Here is an 18138-nt window from a genome sequence, read left to right on the forward strand (position 1 = left end):
AATCGAGAGCTACTTGAAAGGGATTCCCAACTAGAAAGTTAGCATTAATGGCGAGGGTATCCGTTGTCTGATTGCCAACGCCATTCCAAAGGCATAAGTACCTGAAGTCTTACATTTCTTTTCTTCCTTCAATTTTCGGCTGACATTATGCCTTCCTTTTAGTACTAAAGTTTAAATTCTGTAGCTGCTGTAAGAACTTTCAGAGGGGTCGTCCAGAAGGTAAAGAATGTTTTGGCATGGTTAAATAAAAACAAAAGATATCAGCACAAAACTTTATTTACAAAGCTATTTACTAGGACCTTACTCTAGTTTTCTATGTAATCGCCATAGTTGTAAAGACAATTGTTATAACATGGGACCAGTTTTTCAATGCCGATGTTATGCTCATATGCCGCCAAAGATTTGAGTCAGGCTGTCACTGCTTGCTTAAGTTCATCATCGTTTTCGAACTTTTGTTCCATCTAAAAATTCCGGCTGAAAGTGAAACGTCGGTTTTCCTGAATTTTTTCTTCGACTTTTTCCTTCAGTTCTTCCGTAACAAGTAATGGCTTCCCACTCCGATCTTCATCATGCACGCTGGGCCTTTCTTGATTAAACATAATGCACCATTTCCCCACTGATGACACGTTCATTGCACTATCACCATAAACATTCTTATATTATTTGCCTATAAATTTCAATAGGCTTGACTTTTTGCTCGTTCAGAAAACGAAAGACACTCCGAACTAAACATTTGGAGAGATTTTCGATTGGTGCCGCCATTTTAAATCGCTGCAAACACAAGTAGCATGACCGCATAGCATTGAGATTAGGCTCACACTGAGGTGAAGGAAGAAGCTAACTGCCACGCATGCAATCGCAGTGGTGGGAGTCGGCGCCGCGCGCGATGCGCAATCAATCTTTACTTTCTGAACGGCCCTCGTATATTGAATTCTCTAGAAGAGAGAACTCAAAAACTAGCACAAATAAATGTTAAATAGTATCATAGCACATAGATATATCGTAATGAGGGATGAGGTACGTTACATTGGTATTATTGCATATAGGTCAATGATAGTGAGAGATAGATCGTGTAACAGTTGGTTAAATTCTATAGTATCACAGTGGCCCCGCGTGGTGTAGTCACTAGTGCTCTCGCCTTTGGTGCGAGCGGTCTCGGGTTCGATTCTCGGTAGGGACACTCGGTCGAAAAAGTGTAACAACTTTTTCAGGTCGTCCACCTTGAGTGATGTTTTTCCATCTACCTGAGTAAGGTTTTTCCATCCATTCACACCAGGCAAATGCCGGGATGGTACCTAACATATAGATCCCAGGCCGCTTCCTTCCTTCCATTTCCTCGGATAGTGTGCTCGCCGAGGGACGTCATCCCTTATATACGTGACGGGCTAAATGGCCTTAGATGCCGAAAGCCGAGAAATCTAATTCCTAATCCTAATCCTCTATAGTATCACAGCATATGGATAGATAATAATGAGAGGTACAACGGCAAGAGTTGTATAAATGCTGTAGTGTCGTAACATATAAATAAATGGTAATTAGTGATAGGCTGTATAGGAATTGGATAAATGCTAAAGTGTCATAGCATATAAATAGATGGTAATGAGAGAAAGAGTGAGTAAGAGTTGGAAAAATGCTAGGTAGGTAATAATAGGAAATAAAATGTGGAAGAATTGTATAAACGCTATAGTGTCGTAACCTATAGAAAGATGGTAATGAAGGATATGGCTTATAAGAACTGGATAAATGCTAGAGTGTCATGGCATATAGGTATGGTCATGAGTGTTAGAATGTATAAAAGTTGGAAAAATGCTATAACAGCATAACTATAGGTAGATGGTAATGAGACAAAGAGTGCCTAAGAGTTGGATAAATGCTAGGTAGATGATACGAACGACAGAATATGCAAGAATTGTATAAATGCTATAGTGTCGTAACATAAAGATAGATGGTAGCGAGGAATTTAGGATTTTAGATTTCTGGGCTATCGGCAACTATGATCATGTTAGTCCACACGTTTGAGGGATGACATCCCTCGGCGAGCACCCTATTAGATGAAAGGGAAGGAAGAAAGGATTGGGTAAGGAAGGAAAAGGTCTGGGACCTATATGTTAGGTACCACCCCGCCATTTGCCTGATGAGAATGAGGAAATCCCAGGAAAGCCTCGTTCAGGACGGTTGGCATGAAAAAGCTTTTTACACTTTTTCGACCAAGTGCCCCGACCGGGAATCGTACCCGGGACCGCTCGCACCGAAGGCAAGAGCGTTAGCGACTATGCTACGCGAGGCCACGATGGTAATGAGGGATAGGACGCATAAGAATTGGATAAATGCTAGAATGTCATAGCATATGTTGGTAACGAATGTTTTGGATGTATAAAGTTGAAAAAATGTTAAGCATCATAATATATAGGTAGATGGTAATGAGAGAAAGACTGCGTAAAAGTTGGACAAAGCAATAATGTTATAACATATACATAGTGGTAACGAAAGAAAGGATGCGTAAGAGTTGGGTAAATGCTATAAATCAGTGTTGCCTCATTACAAAAATAATTTAGGTGAACAGCAGCAGGAAACTGTTTTTCTATAATTTTATATTTTATCATTTAATGCCTACATTTTTAACTTTGTATTATTTGAATCATCAAGATGTAATACATATGAAAATCACTGTAATTTTGTAATTAGAGCAAGATACATACCGTTTCCTACAACTACGACTATTAAGTTCTAGACAGAAAACCTGGGATAAAATGACTGAGCGATATTCTTCTCTGTACTTGTTTTTACAAGACATATACAGATGGTGATCAGAAAAATGGAAACATCTGTAGTTGGGAACACGTCAGATGTATGGGTTGGCAGTGCTGTCGTGTCGCCCGCAGCGCCGGACCGCTGGTGGTGGTGTGTTAGGTCGGTCTGCATACTACGTCAGGCGCAGTGGAACAGCAGTGTCCAGTGGCTGCAGCAGACGGAGGTAGTGTAAAATGGGAGACCTCTCAGATTTTCAAAGAGGGCAAATTGTTGGTGCGCGGTTATGTGGAGTAAGTGTGACGGCAGTGGACACTGTGTTAGGTGTGTCGCGTGGGACAGTGTCGAAGATCATGACGGCCTACACAACACACGGGAAAACCACATCGGGGACGCGGAACAGTGGGCGGAAGAAAATCATGAGTGACAGGTCATCACGCCGGGTATTAAAGCGCATTGTCACTCAGAACTGTCGTGCCACTGCGGAGCAAGTGACGGAGGAACTCGATCAGCACCTCCCCCACCCTATTTCGAGAATCACAGTCCGCCGCGAATTACATGAACTTACGGGGTCGTGTTGCACGGGCCAAACCGCTCATCAGGGACCATAACGCTTTCGCACGCCGCAAATGGTGCCGCGACCATGCAACTTGGACCGTTGAGGACTGGAAACGTGTGATATGGTCGGATGAGTCATCCTTCACCCTATTCCCAACCACGGGCCGTGTTAGTGTGTGGAGAACGCCCAAAGAAGCTTATGATCTGCAGTGTCTCCGCCCAACTGTGAAACATGGCGGCGGCTCGGTGATGCTGTGGGCCGCCATATCATGGTTTTCATTGGGTCCTGTGGTCACACTTAGCGGACGAATCACTGCCAACGATTATGTCGCAATTTTAGGAGACCACTTGCATCCTATGGTCCGGATGTTGTTCCCGGACAATGATGCCATCTTCCAGGATGATAATGCACCCATTCACACAGCTGGCGTTCTTGCAGCGTGGTTTGAGGAATATCGGGATGAAGTTCAACACCTCCTTTGGCCCGCCCAATCCCCAGATCTTAACATAATTGAACATCTGTGGTCCGTCTTGGAAACACGACTCCGGCGACGATTTCCACCTCCATCCTCTCTCACAGAACTGGCCGATGACCTGCACGAGGAATGGTGTAAAATTCCACTTGCTACAATTCACGACCTCTGTGCCTCCATCCCACGTCGCATCAAGGCTGTTCTGAAGGCGAAAGGTGGCCCGACACCATATTAATCTGGTAAGTTGCAATTTCGTTCAGGTGTTTCCATTTTTCTGATCACCATCTGTATATATTGAACGAAATTGCAACTTACCAGATTAATATGGTGTCGGGCCACCTTTCGCCTTCAGAACAACCTTGATGCGACGTGGGGGTGGAGGCATAGAGGTCGTGAATGGTAGCAAGTGGAATTTTACACCATTCCTCGTGCAGGGCGTCGGCCAGTTCTGTGAGAGAGGATGGAGGTGGAAATCGTCGCCGGAGTCGTGTTTCCAAGACGGACCACAAATGTTCAATTATGTTGAGATATGGGGATTCGGCGGGCCAAAGGAGGTGTTGAACTTCATCCCGATGTTCCTCAAACCACGCTGCAACAACACCAGCTGTGTAAATGGGTGCATTATCATCCTGGAAGATGGCGTCATTGTCCGGGAACAACATCCGGACCATAGGATGCAAGTGGTCTCCTAAAATTGCGACATAATCGTTGGCAGTGATTCGTCCGCTAAGTGACCACAGGACCCAATGAAAACCATGATATGGCAGCCCACAGCATCACCGAGCCGCCGCCATGTTTCACAGTTGGGCGGAGACACTGCAGATCACAAGCTTCTTTGGGCGTTCTCCACACATTAACACGGCCCGTGGTTGGGAATAGGGTGAAGGATGACTCATCCGACCATATCACACGTTTCCAGTCTTCAACGGTCCAAGTTGCATGGTCACGGCACCATTTGCGGCGTGCGAAAGCGTTATGGTCCCTGATGAGCGGTTTGGCCCGTGTAACACGACTCCGTAAATTCATTTCATGTAATTCGCGGCGGACTGTGATTGTCGAAACAGGGTGGGGGAGGTGCTGATCGAGTTCCTCCGTCACTTGCTCCGCAGTGGCACGACAGTTCTGCGTGACAATGCGCTTTAATACCCGGCGTGACCTGTCACTCATGATTTTCTTCCGCCCACTGTTCCGCGTCCCCGATGTGGTTTTCCCGTGTGTTGTGTAGGCCGTCATGATCTTCGACACTGTCCCACGCGACACACCTAACACAGTAGCCACTGCCGTCACACTCACTCCACATAACCGCGCACCAACAATTTGCCCTCTTTGAAAATCTGAGAGGTCTCCCATTTTACACTACCTCCGTTTGCTGCAGCCACTGGACACTGCTGTTCCACTGCGCCTGACGTAGTATGGAGACCGACCTAACACACCACCACCAGCGGTCCGGCGCTGCGGGCGCCACGACACCACTGCCAACCCATACATCTGACGTGTTCCCAACTACAGATGTTTCCATTTTTCTAATCACCATCTGTATATATATGACCAAAGTATAAGTAAGAGAAAGAAGAAAGTTTACATTTTATTTTAAAAATCTATGAATGAATTATAAATAGTTCTAAGAAACTCACCAATGCTTTCAACACGAGATTGACATGATGAATATAATCATTGTATCGACGATTTGCTGCAACCACGTGACCAGACACAGCTCCAATAAAAGCGCCGTAAAGAATTACAAAGCTTGCTAGCATTCCGACCATGCAAAGCCATCTTTCTTGTACATTATTTGCAGCAATATCTCCAAATCTACAAGAATAAAACCACCTATTTGATGTTCAATGATTAAATTTAGCAGAAGGTGAACTAAATTTAGTCGAGACTGAATTACATTTGTTGGGACTAATCTATATTTAGTAGAACTCAGTTTTCAGCACTTATGATTCTAGATTGATTACAAGAACACAATTATTTTGCATTTCCTACCATATGAATGCAGTGACGAAAATATCGACATGTAACAGAACTGTAGAGGTGAGTTCTGAACCTTATTTTAATAGGTTACCGTGGCCGCACGAGAGAAATATTTTGCGAATTAATTTGAGCGAGCATCTACAATTGGACATGATATGCATTTATTTGACTGTCCATCTGTATCCTTGTCTCGGTTCGTAGTAAATTTTGTTAAAGTTACCCTATTTTAATGAAAGTTGATGGGTACTTTCTTCGCAGTTCCCTAACAGGCTAATTACTTGGAGCTGAAATCGGTTAAGTGTAAAGGGAACTTTAAAAAAAAAGTGAACATAAATTGAATCAAACTTGAATTTTTTCCCATATATACACACACAGGGTGTTACATAAATAACATCCGTTTTGGGAACGGATTCCTCATACCAAATTAAGAAAAAAAGGTCATATCGACTTGTGCTCAAAAGTAGATAGTTTCGGAGTTATAGGGTGCCGAAAACGTGAAACAAGTGAACTTTAGAAGTTCATAGCTCCACTACCATCGGACCTGTCGTAGTCGGGTCAAGACATTACTGAGGAACTGGTATGTGAACTATCCAAATATTCATGTTTAAGAAAGCTCCAGCACTAGAAAAACCAAATTTTGGATAGGTTATTTTGGAGTACTTGATCACTCTCCACCTACCTCTTTAAAAATTGGTGTGCAAGTATTGAAGCATTTTTAAACATGGGTATTTGGATAGTTTACATATCAGTTCTATAACGTTTACTCCATAGGATGGTAGAGCAAACATTACATTAGATAGTCGTAGATAGGATGTTTGCTTGAGCGTTGACGATGAAACAAGTTATTATAAGTAATAGCTCCCTTCAACGCCAACTACACATAAGCAAAGATTCTAAATACAATCTTTAAAAACACCAAAAATTCAGCATCATAGTTTTCGAAAGACAATAAACACTACAAACAATGAGTAAAAATTATTTTCAGTACCGTGCACCTAAATGGATGGCCACGAGGCTTGAGGACCCAATCACGCAAACCATAGTCAATACTCACAAATAGACTTAAAAATTTTAATGGTTAAGCATACTTACAAATCCCAATATTGTGGTATGGGATATTATTTTGTAATTACATTTTGATGGATTTCCAATATGGTGATATGAATGGATAATTACATAATTGTCGAATTATGTTTCGCAGCTAGAAAGTCGTGCTGTTGAGTTGTGAGTCCCTTGGCGCCGAATAGTGCTGCCTACCGCACAATGTCTTTAGTTCTCGCTGTTCGCGTGAGTTTCTCGCGTTGGGTGACGTAAGAGCGGACAGAGCTGTGATTGGCTGGAGGAACACTGGCCAAGGTCAAGCCAGTCGTCTGCGCCTTCCGAGCGAGAAAACGCACACATAGAAACGTCGTCTGCTTGTAAGTGACAGTCTTTTTAAATAGAAGAGAATTAAACTGCTTGAGTCGCATACAGCCAAAATAATGCACAAATGAGTTTATGACAGTTCCTCAGTGATGTCTTGACCCGACTGCGATAGATCCCATAGTAGTGAACTTTTAAAGTTCACTTATTTCACATTTTCGGCACCCTATAACTTCGAAATTATCCACTTTTGAAAAGAGGTCCATATGGACTTTTTTTTCTTATTTTGATGTAGGAATCTGTTCCCAAAATATTTTGATACATTTTTGTAACACCTTGTATAATGTGTTAATGCCATAGTTTGCCATTCTTACAAGAAATTGTGAATAAATGCCCCATTTATTGGAATCGTAGTCATATGTCACTTTATGGTTGGTTTTTAAATTTTGTTCCGATTTCTACCAGAAATACAAGTTAATTGCTCGCCGTTATCGTGGAATGCAACTCACCTCTGACAAGTAAAGGTTCTCTCCCAATATTTTGAACCGTTTAATGCTTTTCGTACACGTCTAGTGATACTGTACTTCCATAGTACAATTCCGTTTTCCAGACACGAGTCGTTGACACATTGACATTTTGATCGGCCATATTGGGTTCAATACGTCAACGTCCACGAAATTTCATCAAACCAATAGATGTGTAGTGTTCATACATATATCAATCTGCAAAACATTAAGTCAATCTGCCGATGGGAAGTGGATGAGAGGTTGCTTGCAAAAGTCGATTGGCATGACCTTCGGGCGGCCATATTGGATTTATCCTTTGCTGTCGGCCCGGCATATTTCACCAGTATTCCTTCGTGGCCCTCCTCTATCTAAATATATGCGCAGTTTCCGGATCCCCGTTTCTTGGGAGAGAACCTTCACTAGTAAGATATATGGTGTTTGAGGCTTCTCGCAGAAGGGATAAATGTCATTGATGACCAACCAAATACACGGAAAGCATGGTTGATGTTACTACGAACTCCAAGGTTGTGAAGTGCTTCAAATATGATTCTGTCACATTGGTGATTGGGTATTGAAAACCTCAAGAAAATTATCAAACCATTCAACCAGAAGTGAACTATGTCGTGTAAGGCAGCACTGTTTTATCAAGGACTAAGGACACGTTTGCCTAATATGAATACCTAATATGAATTGAGTTTTCATTCAACGTAGTTTTTGGTGAAAGTATTCATTAGTGTATTTTCTCTACATTTTTATAGAGAATGTAGAAAACTTATGCTTATGCAGAAGCAAGCTCCCAAACATTTGTAACAGAGACAATAAGTAAGTACATACCCTGTACTGAAAAGCATCACAGTTACAAAATAGTAGCATATTAGAAGACTATCCTTTTCTAAGCTGAATGCTTTTTCCAAATGCAAAGTCCATCTATTTTTAAGAGAAGGATCCTGTAATGGATATAATGGATGTGTAATTAGTTTGTATTCACAATACTAATTTTTTTAAAAGAAGCACTGTTAATAGCTTGACATACTAAAAATAATATAGAATTAACAATTGTTATTTTGATTGTTTTTCATAAGTGAAAGAAGATAATGAAATGTAACTTATCACAATCATAGATAATGTTATTCTACAACAGAAAATATGAACCTCAGGAATTTTCAGTGTTGCCATCCATAGAAATTACAGTGTTTGCCAGAATAACATTTTCCCCAAATCTAAGTTAAGGGAGCGACTAGAGGGACGAATTCAACTGCATTTGACTACGTATCATGTTGTCTCGGAATCATGTGAATTACTTTTTAAATAACATTATTATTCAATTTTAATAACTGTATGTTAAAACTATTTTGTTAATTACAAACTAAATACAACTATTAATTTAAAAAGGAATTCCCATGATTCTAAGATAACATGATACATAATCAAATGCAGTTCAGTTTGTTCCTCTAGTCGCTGCCTTAACTTAGATTTTTGGGGGAAATATTATTCTAGCAACACTGTAATTTCTATGAATGGCAACACTGAAAATTCTTCAGGTTCATATTTTCTGTTGTAGAATAACATTATCTATGACTATAGTTGCATTTCATTATCTCCTTTCACTTATGAAAAACAAGCAAAAGAAACATGGTTAATTTTACATTATTTTTAGTATGTCAGGATCTTAAGATCAAAAGTTCTACTAGTGCTGTAATCATTCGAATATCCTTTATTTCACTAATTATTCGAGTACTTAATTCCTTTTCAATTTTTTCATTGTTCGAATATTTCTTTATTTATTGAATAAATTGTTTGGGTTATTTTATTTTGATGCGGTTATTACAATTTGGACAGCTCTGAAATATCTGTTCTTCAGACATAGGGACAAAAGTTCAAAATAAATCAATGGATAGAGATCAGTGCGGATGCAGGTATCTACAGATGTATCTGCGGATATTCACATTATTGTAACGTTTGCGGGTATATATATATATATATATATATATATATATATATATATATATATATATATATATATATATATATATATATTTCCTGTACGGATAATGGATAATAATGTGGATATTCGTGAAATGACAAAGAATTTTAGTGCTCAATCTTCTAAACACTAATAATTATTTTCATCTTGTAATGAAGTGTGATTGCTCTTTCGGGGCAAATAACCGCCTGAATAAAATTAAGTTATTTTTCTCTTTTTCTCTGCTTTTAAACCCAACAATAAATATGGCGTGTGAATCTGAATTCATGACAGTTTGTGTAAGATGGCTTATTCTTCTTTCTCTATCTTTTTTATCTTTGCGTTCTGAGCAAAGACACTTATGAATTACGAAATACAAAGAAAAAAGATTTATTCTGAAATTAGTTGTCAGATAAGGTATTATCAGCTTGGTAATTCTTTTTTGCCAGAAGTTTGTATTTCAGAAGATCTTAAGTAGGTATATTTTGCATTTTTAAATTTTTTTATTTTTTATTTATTTTGCATGAATTTAATCTATATTTATATAAAAGAGTAAATTCACTGATACATTCACTAAATCATCCATCAACAGATCTTGCAAACTATTACACACACAATTTTGAAATTTTGAAATTTTTGTTGTGCCCTAGGCTGTAGGTAAGACGGGATTTTGCGAAATACAGATTCTAAGGGGGATGGGATTTTGCGAAATATATATATTTAAGCGAGAATGAGAGGCTTAAATAATTTTTGCTGTTCTTCAGATCTCTGAAACTTTTAAGAACAGAGTCTCGAAATTCTGTCCAAATGTTTTCATTGAACCTCAAGCTACAAAGACACAGTGTTTTGTGAATTTTGCCTCTTAAGCAGGGGTGCCCACAAGGGGGGGCTATGACGCAAACTGCGTCATTGAAATATTTGGGGGTGTTAAAATCTATATAAATATGTTTGATGAGGGGGGGTAACATTAATCGAAAAGAAGATTTTTTCATGGAAGAACACCTACGGATAGACAATTGGGGGGGTGCGTCATAGACATAAGGGAGGGTGGGCACCACTGTCTTAAGGGTAGACTGGAAAAGGATTTGGGACTTCTTTCCGTTTTCTGGATCTCCGAAACTATTGGACGTAGAATATATACGTAGACGGATAGACTTAGATAAAAAAAAAATGTATAAATGTTCTCTTTGCAAGGCTACAGATAAGATAGGGTTTTGAGAAATGCATATCTTAATGAAGGAAGGGGGGATTGACTTTCTTTTCCATTCGCCGCGAAGAAACCTTAAAATTTTGTATATCTTTTGTTGCACTTCAGGTTATATGTAAGATGGTGTTTAGTGAAATGTGTAACTGTCATCCATTCTAGTAGTAACAGACAGTAATTTTTTATGCTCACTCTCAATAAAATTTTGTTAGATAGTGATCTGGTGGTAAGATAATTTGATGTTCGGCATCAAATTAAAATTAAAACATATAATATACATTTCTCTTTGATGCTTGTAACTCAGCGTTTCTTGTTTGTTTGTTTGTTTTGGAATTGCAGGCAATAAGCTAATACCCTCTAAAGCTTGTTCAAAGTATATAATCTTGCAATCATAACATTGTCTTGGGTAGTCAACATATAATTTGATTTTGATATCTTCTTATCAAGAATTTCTTTCAGTAGTGCCAGCAAATGGATTGAAGAGCTCTATAGCTATTAAGAGCCGTTCCACTACGAGTCAATATGCCTTAATTTATTAGAATTTGTTTCTCTTCAGATAATATCAGCAGGGTTTTCACTTAAAGCTATTTGTCTCCATTCTCATGGTTATTGCACTTCAGGAAATTGATAAGGAACAAATGTCTTCCATCTATTTGGGCTAGCTCTTAATCATGCTGAGACCATCATAGAATCCGTCCACATGTATACTTGGAATGTTCATAGTTTTAATGCCTTCCTGACAAGTTTCAATGATAACACTGCTGCCCACAACTCAAAGCGAGGCGATGAAATCTTCTTTATGTGCATCTACCTTCGACCTAGCATATAATAGTCAAGTCCTTGATTACCATTGTTAACGGATCTTAAATATATACATACCTTTTCTGATGCGCTTGAGAAAGCATGAACTTGAATGTCTATCAAGGTACCCAATTGAAAAACCATGCTGTCTACATTGACATTTGATAACAAACGAATTCAAGTATTGCCTTGCATCTTAGCTGTAGTTCTTTAGGAAGGTACGTCACTGTCTGCTTCAAATTGCTTGACAAATGTCTTCGCTGTTGTAAGGCTAGGTTTAGCTAAACCTCTAGCTTTTATTAATGAATTTATATTTGTATGCATTGCACATGATTTGACTTCTCTTTTCTTGAGGTATTTATAACAACGAACTCTTATATAGTTAAAAACGAGAAAAGAATAATTAGCTACGTGACTGTTTACATGTTTTTGTTTTCTTCAGCTGCAAATATAAGCTGAAAGCGGGGAGCAATAATCTGTAAAAAGTTCACTTGAGAAATAAATGTATTTCATTTTCTCACTGTTCTTAATATACATAAACACCGATTAACTTGAAAGTTTGAATATACACTCTCTTATTTTTTCTGGGAACAATTCCTACCTACGGCCCGGAGGACCAAAAATGTATATGTTCGCGATAAATTTAACTGTTTGTGAACTGTATTAAGCAATGAAAGACTTGAATGTTTGTTTTGTAGTTTTATTATAATTCACTAGTCACTGGTTATCACTTACAGTCCTGTACAATAAAAAAAAAACAATACGTATAATAACCAGGTCCGTATCCAGGGGGGTCTAGGGGGGCCGACCTCCCTAAAATTTTGCTGCCCCCACTAAAATTTTTCAGGATAGGCTTGCAAATAAACTATGGTAATATGGTGATGAACCATAATATGCTTGGATCGGGCCCTCCTAACTTCAGCCCCCCCTACATTTTTGGGCTGGCTACCGACCTGATAATAACTTCACTAATATTCGTTACATTCGCTAATTTACTTAAAAACCACTATTATTAGAGACATTGTTGTATCGTCCGTGCCTTATGTATCCTTTCTTCAACAATCACCATCTTGAGCAAACGATTGATATCTGTATTCCACTTTTATAGTTTCCAGCTCTCAAGAAGATTAAAATCTGTATTCTAATTATACAGTTTCCAGCTCTCAAGAAATATTAAATAAACTAAGATTTAACAATTACTGTAGTCTGAAAAATAAAATCTATTGGTAGGTCAATTGATAGATAAGATAAAAGGCAAATCAATGGACGCAGTGGTCTTTCTAGTCTAATAAATTCTTTGAAGGGCTATTAGAATAATATTCAACAACAAAAGTGTTCTAGTAAGAAATTTAGTAGTGTTAGCAGAAACTGTTCTGAAAATGTCATAATTTCGTGGAACAATATTATCGTGTACAATTTATGCATAAGCTAGAACTTTAGTTAGTAAAGAGCTAGACGAGTGTTTTAAAGCTAAATATACATTTTATGTAAGAGATTATGCCAAACAAACATATCTATCTATATCTAATAGAAGATCTGAAGCTCACAATATTGTTTCCCAACAGAGGATGAAATGTAAGGAAAATTTTACGCTAAAGGTAAATTGATTTTGTATCTGTTTCTTGATTTATGATCCTTTTTTTCTTATCTATGATTTTAATTTTAGGCAACCCGTGATTTTTCTTAACTCTTTCATATTCTCACATGAGAGGCAGATGTTCCGTATTTGCGACTGGCGACAAAGAAGCATGGTTTTCCACGATTTGTTTTTGGAGGTCGATGGCCAGAACATTACTCTGATAAAGGGGTGTTGAAGGCAGTGATGTGCCGTAAACTATAATTTTACGTCTACGCGATTGTCTACTGTCATCTATACGTAATCTACATTACACCTTTTCTCGTGTAGACTATGTAGACAACCACGATCAAATGTAAGGAAGAATTTCGTTGCTCGTTTGTTCATATTTCCTCACTCAGTTGTTTTGCTTCGGTACAGCGAAAGATTAGGGAAACGACTGACATATAAAAGTAGAGGGAATTATCTAATCTGAAAGTGATAAGGATGACAACGCTGAAATTGCGCTGTCGATGCTGCTGTAGTGTTTAAGAAAGGTAGAAGAATGAATCCTATATCCTTTGTCTGTGCATACCACTTCCTTAGATTTCCCACTTCGAGCACTGCTTTTATAATGAAACGTACAAAACTAATTCTCACCTGTGGGCTTTCAGTCTTGAAGCTGCTGTATTTGCCAATTTTTTCTTGCATATTTTACAAAATGCATAATATTTGTTATTTTCCTTCATCAAGACGAAACTAAGTTACTATTCGCTGGTCTAGGTATTTTATTTTGTACGCAATTTCGCAAGGTAACGACAAAAGTAAGCTCCTTTATTGTTCACGACGCCATATTAAATTACGTGTTGTTGACATATTCTACATAGTCTACGTTGTTTACATTGTCTACGCATTGTTGACACCAGTGGCGGCCGGTGGATTGTGGTTTCGGGCGTTGCAGTACGAACGATCGGAAACAGAAGATATAAAATGGACTCATTGACTAATCAGCATAACTTTAGATGCAAATGCTATGTAACATGTTAAATTAAATAAAATTCTGTTTAAAAAAATAAAAAAATACAGAACATTTAATCCGATTAATCACCTTATTTAATTAATAAGTTCATTCTTCTCATTTTGATTGGAACATATCTGCCTAATACATGCTGGTTGAACTCTTGTATTCTTATTGTCAGGTCTTTTTCGATGGAAAGCATAACCAATGGTGATAACTTTCTTGGGGCATCCAATTTCTTGAAAGTGTCAATTCTTTCTGATGTGAAAAAAAAAACTTTTCTTCTTTTACTGACGCCATAGGTACAGTTAATATTAATTTCAGAAGCTTTGTAGATTCACTAAATATTTTTTCTAGATTATTGTGAACAATTCATTGTAGCAAACTCAGTCCCTGACAGTGATCCGAATCCCTCTTCAGTGTAGACTGAAGAGAGTTCATAGCAGAGATTAATGTTATTTAAAAAGAAATGTACATTGAACACGCTTTATTCACAATTTATCTAGGAAAATTTAAATAAATTGTGGAAATGTATCTAGTGCATACAACATTACTGCCGTAAGATGTCCTGTAAATTTAAACCGTTTTTTTTTTTTTTCGAACACTCTCCTGAATTGCACTTTGCTTGTTTTATCTAAGCCTTAATTGTGTTTTTCCTCGGTTGAAAGCTGGACTTTTTTTTTTTTTTGTAAGTTATTTACAGAAGTCATGGTATGCATTCATTCAGAATTTGTAGGTTATGTACAGAATTAAAGCACACACAATAAAATTAAATCTAATAACCAAAACAGCTGATACAAGAGATACTGGTATATGAATTGCGAATGTTACATATTCATACATAGGGCTGTCAACTGGCCGGCTTTTCATTGGCCTGGCCGGAAAAATTGCTGTTATTTTGATTAAAGCCGGTGACGGGTACAAACTTCTCACCAGCCCCTTTATAAGCGTTTTTTTTTTTTTTTCAAATTTGTATCTAGTTCGAAGTATAGATATTGAAAAGTAGCTGTCATTCTGTAAACTCAAAACTGTTACATTTCTCCATCTATCAACGATTAATATTAATATATTTTGTTCACTTGTTTAGAAAATTTTAGAGAGATGACAGGGACTGTATCAGGGAAAATTTGAAATTTACATTCAAGGAATTTTATATATTTATTAAGAGTGGAAGAGGACTTCTTAAAGCAATTTTCCATAGTTGAAGTAGAGACCATCCACCTTATGCAGAGTCGTTTTGACGTATGATTAGTGTCATACTAAAGGACTGACTACTGCAGGAAACATATGTTAGTCGAGCTCTTTGGTAGGGCACTAATCATGCCTCAAAACGACTCTGCATAAGGCCCTATATGTTTAAAAGAGTGAATTTCATTTTCCAAATCCAAATAAATTGATCACGATAGTACATTTCCTTTCCATGGATAGGTCCGAACAGAGATATTTCACGCTGAGACCTATGTCACAGAGAATTTTGAGGAAGTGTCGGTTCTTTTTATTTTGCAGAGTTGGCAACCCTATTCATATATCAACACACACACACACTTGTGCGTAAAAGAAAAAAGAATTACATTCCAAATCATCAGTCTTGGCTGTTACGCAATGCACGATGAACACAATATACTTCCACATGAGGCGAAACAATGTTTATCAACGTTCTGAAAAGCAACCTTGAAACCCGCCAGATATAGGAACATGTTAACTGGGAGGGGTCCAAAGTATTTGAGGAAGGTCCAATACGTCTACGTAATAACGAACCTGTCTTATACTGTACCCGAAAAGATAAGTAATTCTTAATTACTGTCACCTATATTTTTAGAAAAAAATGATAGAAAGATTATTTCTATAAGAAAAGAAAGAGTACATGATGAGGCTTAAAATAAAATATTTACCGTACATCAATCATTTCTCTGTTAAACAAGTATAGTTCGTTAGGAAAGTCTACAAATGTTAGTCAACTTTCGAAAATTTTGGGAGGTCCGGACCCAGTGCCCCCCCCCCTCGTGGCTACGCCTCTGAGCATTGCTAACTAGTCCCAAATTCAATGTAGCGTTCCCCACCATAAAGTTTTATCAAGAGTATAAGATATACTTATTTTATAAAAGAAATACGTGTATACTAAAATATTATCCACAGAGGGGGGGGGGATTCTGCATATTGACTTATTAATATTTGGTTCACAAATTACTGTAGAAGAAACCTTCATTATCTATATAAGCTAAGAATTAACTTGTAAATGAGGATCTACTTTCATTTGATTTCTGCTTTACTACATATTTTCTTTCTTAGTTTGTAATTCTGCTATCACTTTTTTTTAAAAAAAATGTCATTATATTGATTTGCTTCAGTATAAGTACCGTAACTTAAAAATATGAATGCATAAAAACAAATTCCATTTGTTAATTTCTAGTGAAATAAAATTCAGAGAACTTATTTAGCGCGAAAACCCTTCTCATTCACTGGAAACCGTGCTGTGTTGCAGAAGCACTGCAACGACCAGTCCCTTTACCTTCTGAGATAGGGGAAAGGAGACTTAACATTCGCTCCAATTCCCGCGCTGAAGGAATCTGGTCGTTACATGCTCGCTGCAACACAATATAAATTAGAGACTCTCTGACGGATTATTTTTCGCTTTTTAAAAGGATTAACGAAACGGACAGTTACAGAAGTAAAAAAAAGAATATATATTACTAACATTAGCCGCCACTGGTTGACACGTAAACGTAAAAGTAGTACTCCCCCCCGTATGCCCGAATGACTCATCCTCACTCTCTTTTGTGACGTCATAGGTCAAAGGTCAATGACCTGGCCCGGGGTCAATGACCTAGGGGTACCTAGGGCCACCCCCTCTAAATTTTGGCAGGGGTACCTTGGCCCACCCCCTAAATTTTGGCAGGGGTACATAGGACCACCCCCCTTAAATTTTGGAAATTGCCAAATCTAAAAATTTGGTATGGTAGCCTAGGACCATAGTATGTACCTCTATCAGTATTGGGTGTCTATGTCGTTCCCTTTCATGGGTAAAAAATTGCCAAAATTTCAAATTTCGGGGGTTTTTGACCTAATTTATCCCCTTTGATGAGGTATTATTACCCTATATAGTTATATGGGCGTATACAGGGGTCCATTACCTTTCATAACATATGGGTATATTAATGCACCCCTTGAAAAATTTGGGAGGGGTACCATGGCCCACCCCTTAAATTTTGGAAATTGACCAATTTAAACATTGGGTATTATAGTACAGGACCCTAATATCTATTATGATAAATTTGGGTGGTCCACTTCATTTCCTTCTAGGGGTACAAAATTGCCAAAAATATAAACGTAAGCAATACGTTATACCACGTGTTTGGTTTTTGGCTCAATTTATCCCCTTTGATGAGGTGTTATTACCTTATATGGTTATATGGTCATGTATAGGGGTCCATTCCCTTTCATAAGATATGGGTATATTTGTGCACCCCTTAAAAAATTTGGGAGGGGCACCTTGGCCCACCACCTAAATTTTGGAAATTGACCAATTTCAACATTGGGTATTATAGTACTGCACCCTAACATGTATTATGATAAATTTGGGTGGTCCACCTCGTTCCCTTCTAGGGGTACAAATTTGCCAAAATATAAACGTAAGCAATACGTTGTACCACGTGTTTGGTTTCGACCTAAGTTATCCCTTTGATGAGGTGTCATTACCCTATATGGTTATATGGGCGTATACAGGGGTCCATTACCTTTCATAAAACATGGGTATATTAATGCACCCCGGGAGAGGTACCTTGGCCCACCCCTTAAATTTTGGAAATTGCCCAATTTAAACATTTGGTATAATAGTATAGGACCCTAATATATATTACTATAAACTCGTTCCCGTTTAGGGGTACAAAATTGCCAAAATATAAACGTAAGCAATACGTTGTACCACGTGTTTCGTTTTTTTTACCTAATTTATTCCATTGGATGAAGTCCTATT

General features: G+C 38.0%; 1 protein-coding gene across 2 annotated transcripts in view; it reads right to left on the reverse strand.

The window, feature by feature from the left end:
* The window catches only part of LOC145684271 (uncharacterized), a 323824-nt gene that overhangs the window by 244612 nt on the left and 61074 nt on the right, over positions 1-18138 (reverse strand). For both annotated transcript variants that reach the window (XM_081756414.1, XM_081756415.1), the window contains exons 4-5: positions 8459-8571; positions 5414-5591 (exon numbers count right to left, since the gene is read on the reverse strand). In XM_081756414.1, coding sequence (XP_081612540.1) covers positions 5414-5591; positions 8459-8571 — 291 coding nt within the window. The remainder of the gene's footprint in view (positions 1-5413; positions 5592-8458; positions 8572-18138) is intronic.

This window comes from Thermobia domestica, chromosome 4 (assembly GCF_964235325.1).
Source record: "Thermobia domestica chromosome 4, izTheDome1.hap1.1, whole genome shotgun sequence".
Taxonomy (NCBI): domain Eukaryota; kingdom Metazoa; phylum Arthropoda; class Insecta; order Zygentoma; family Lepismatidae; genus Thermobia; species Thermobia domestica.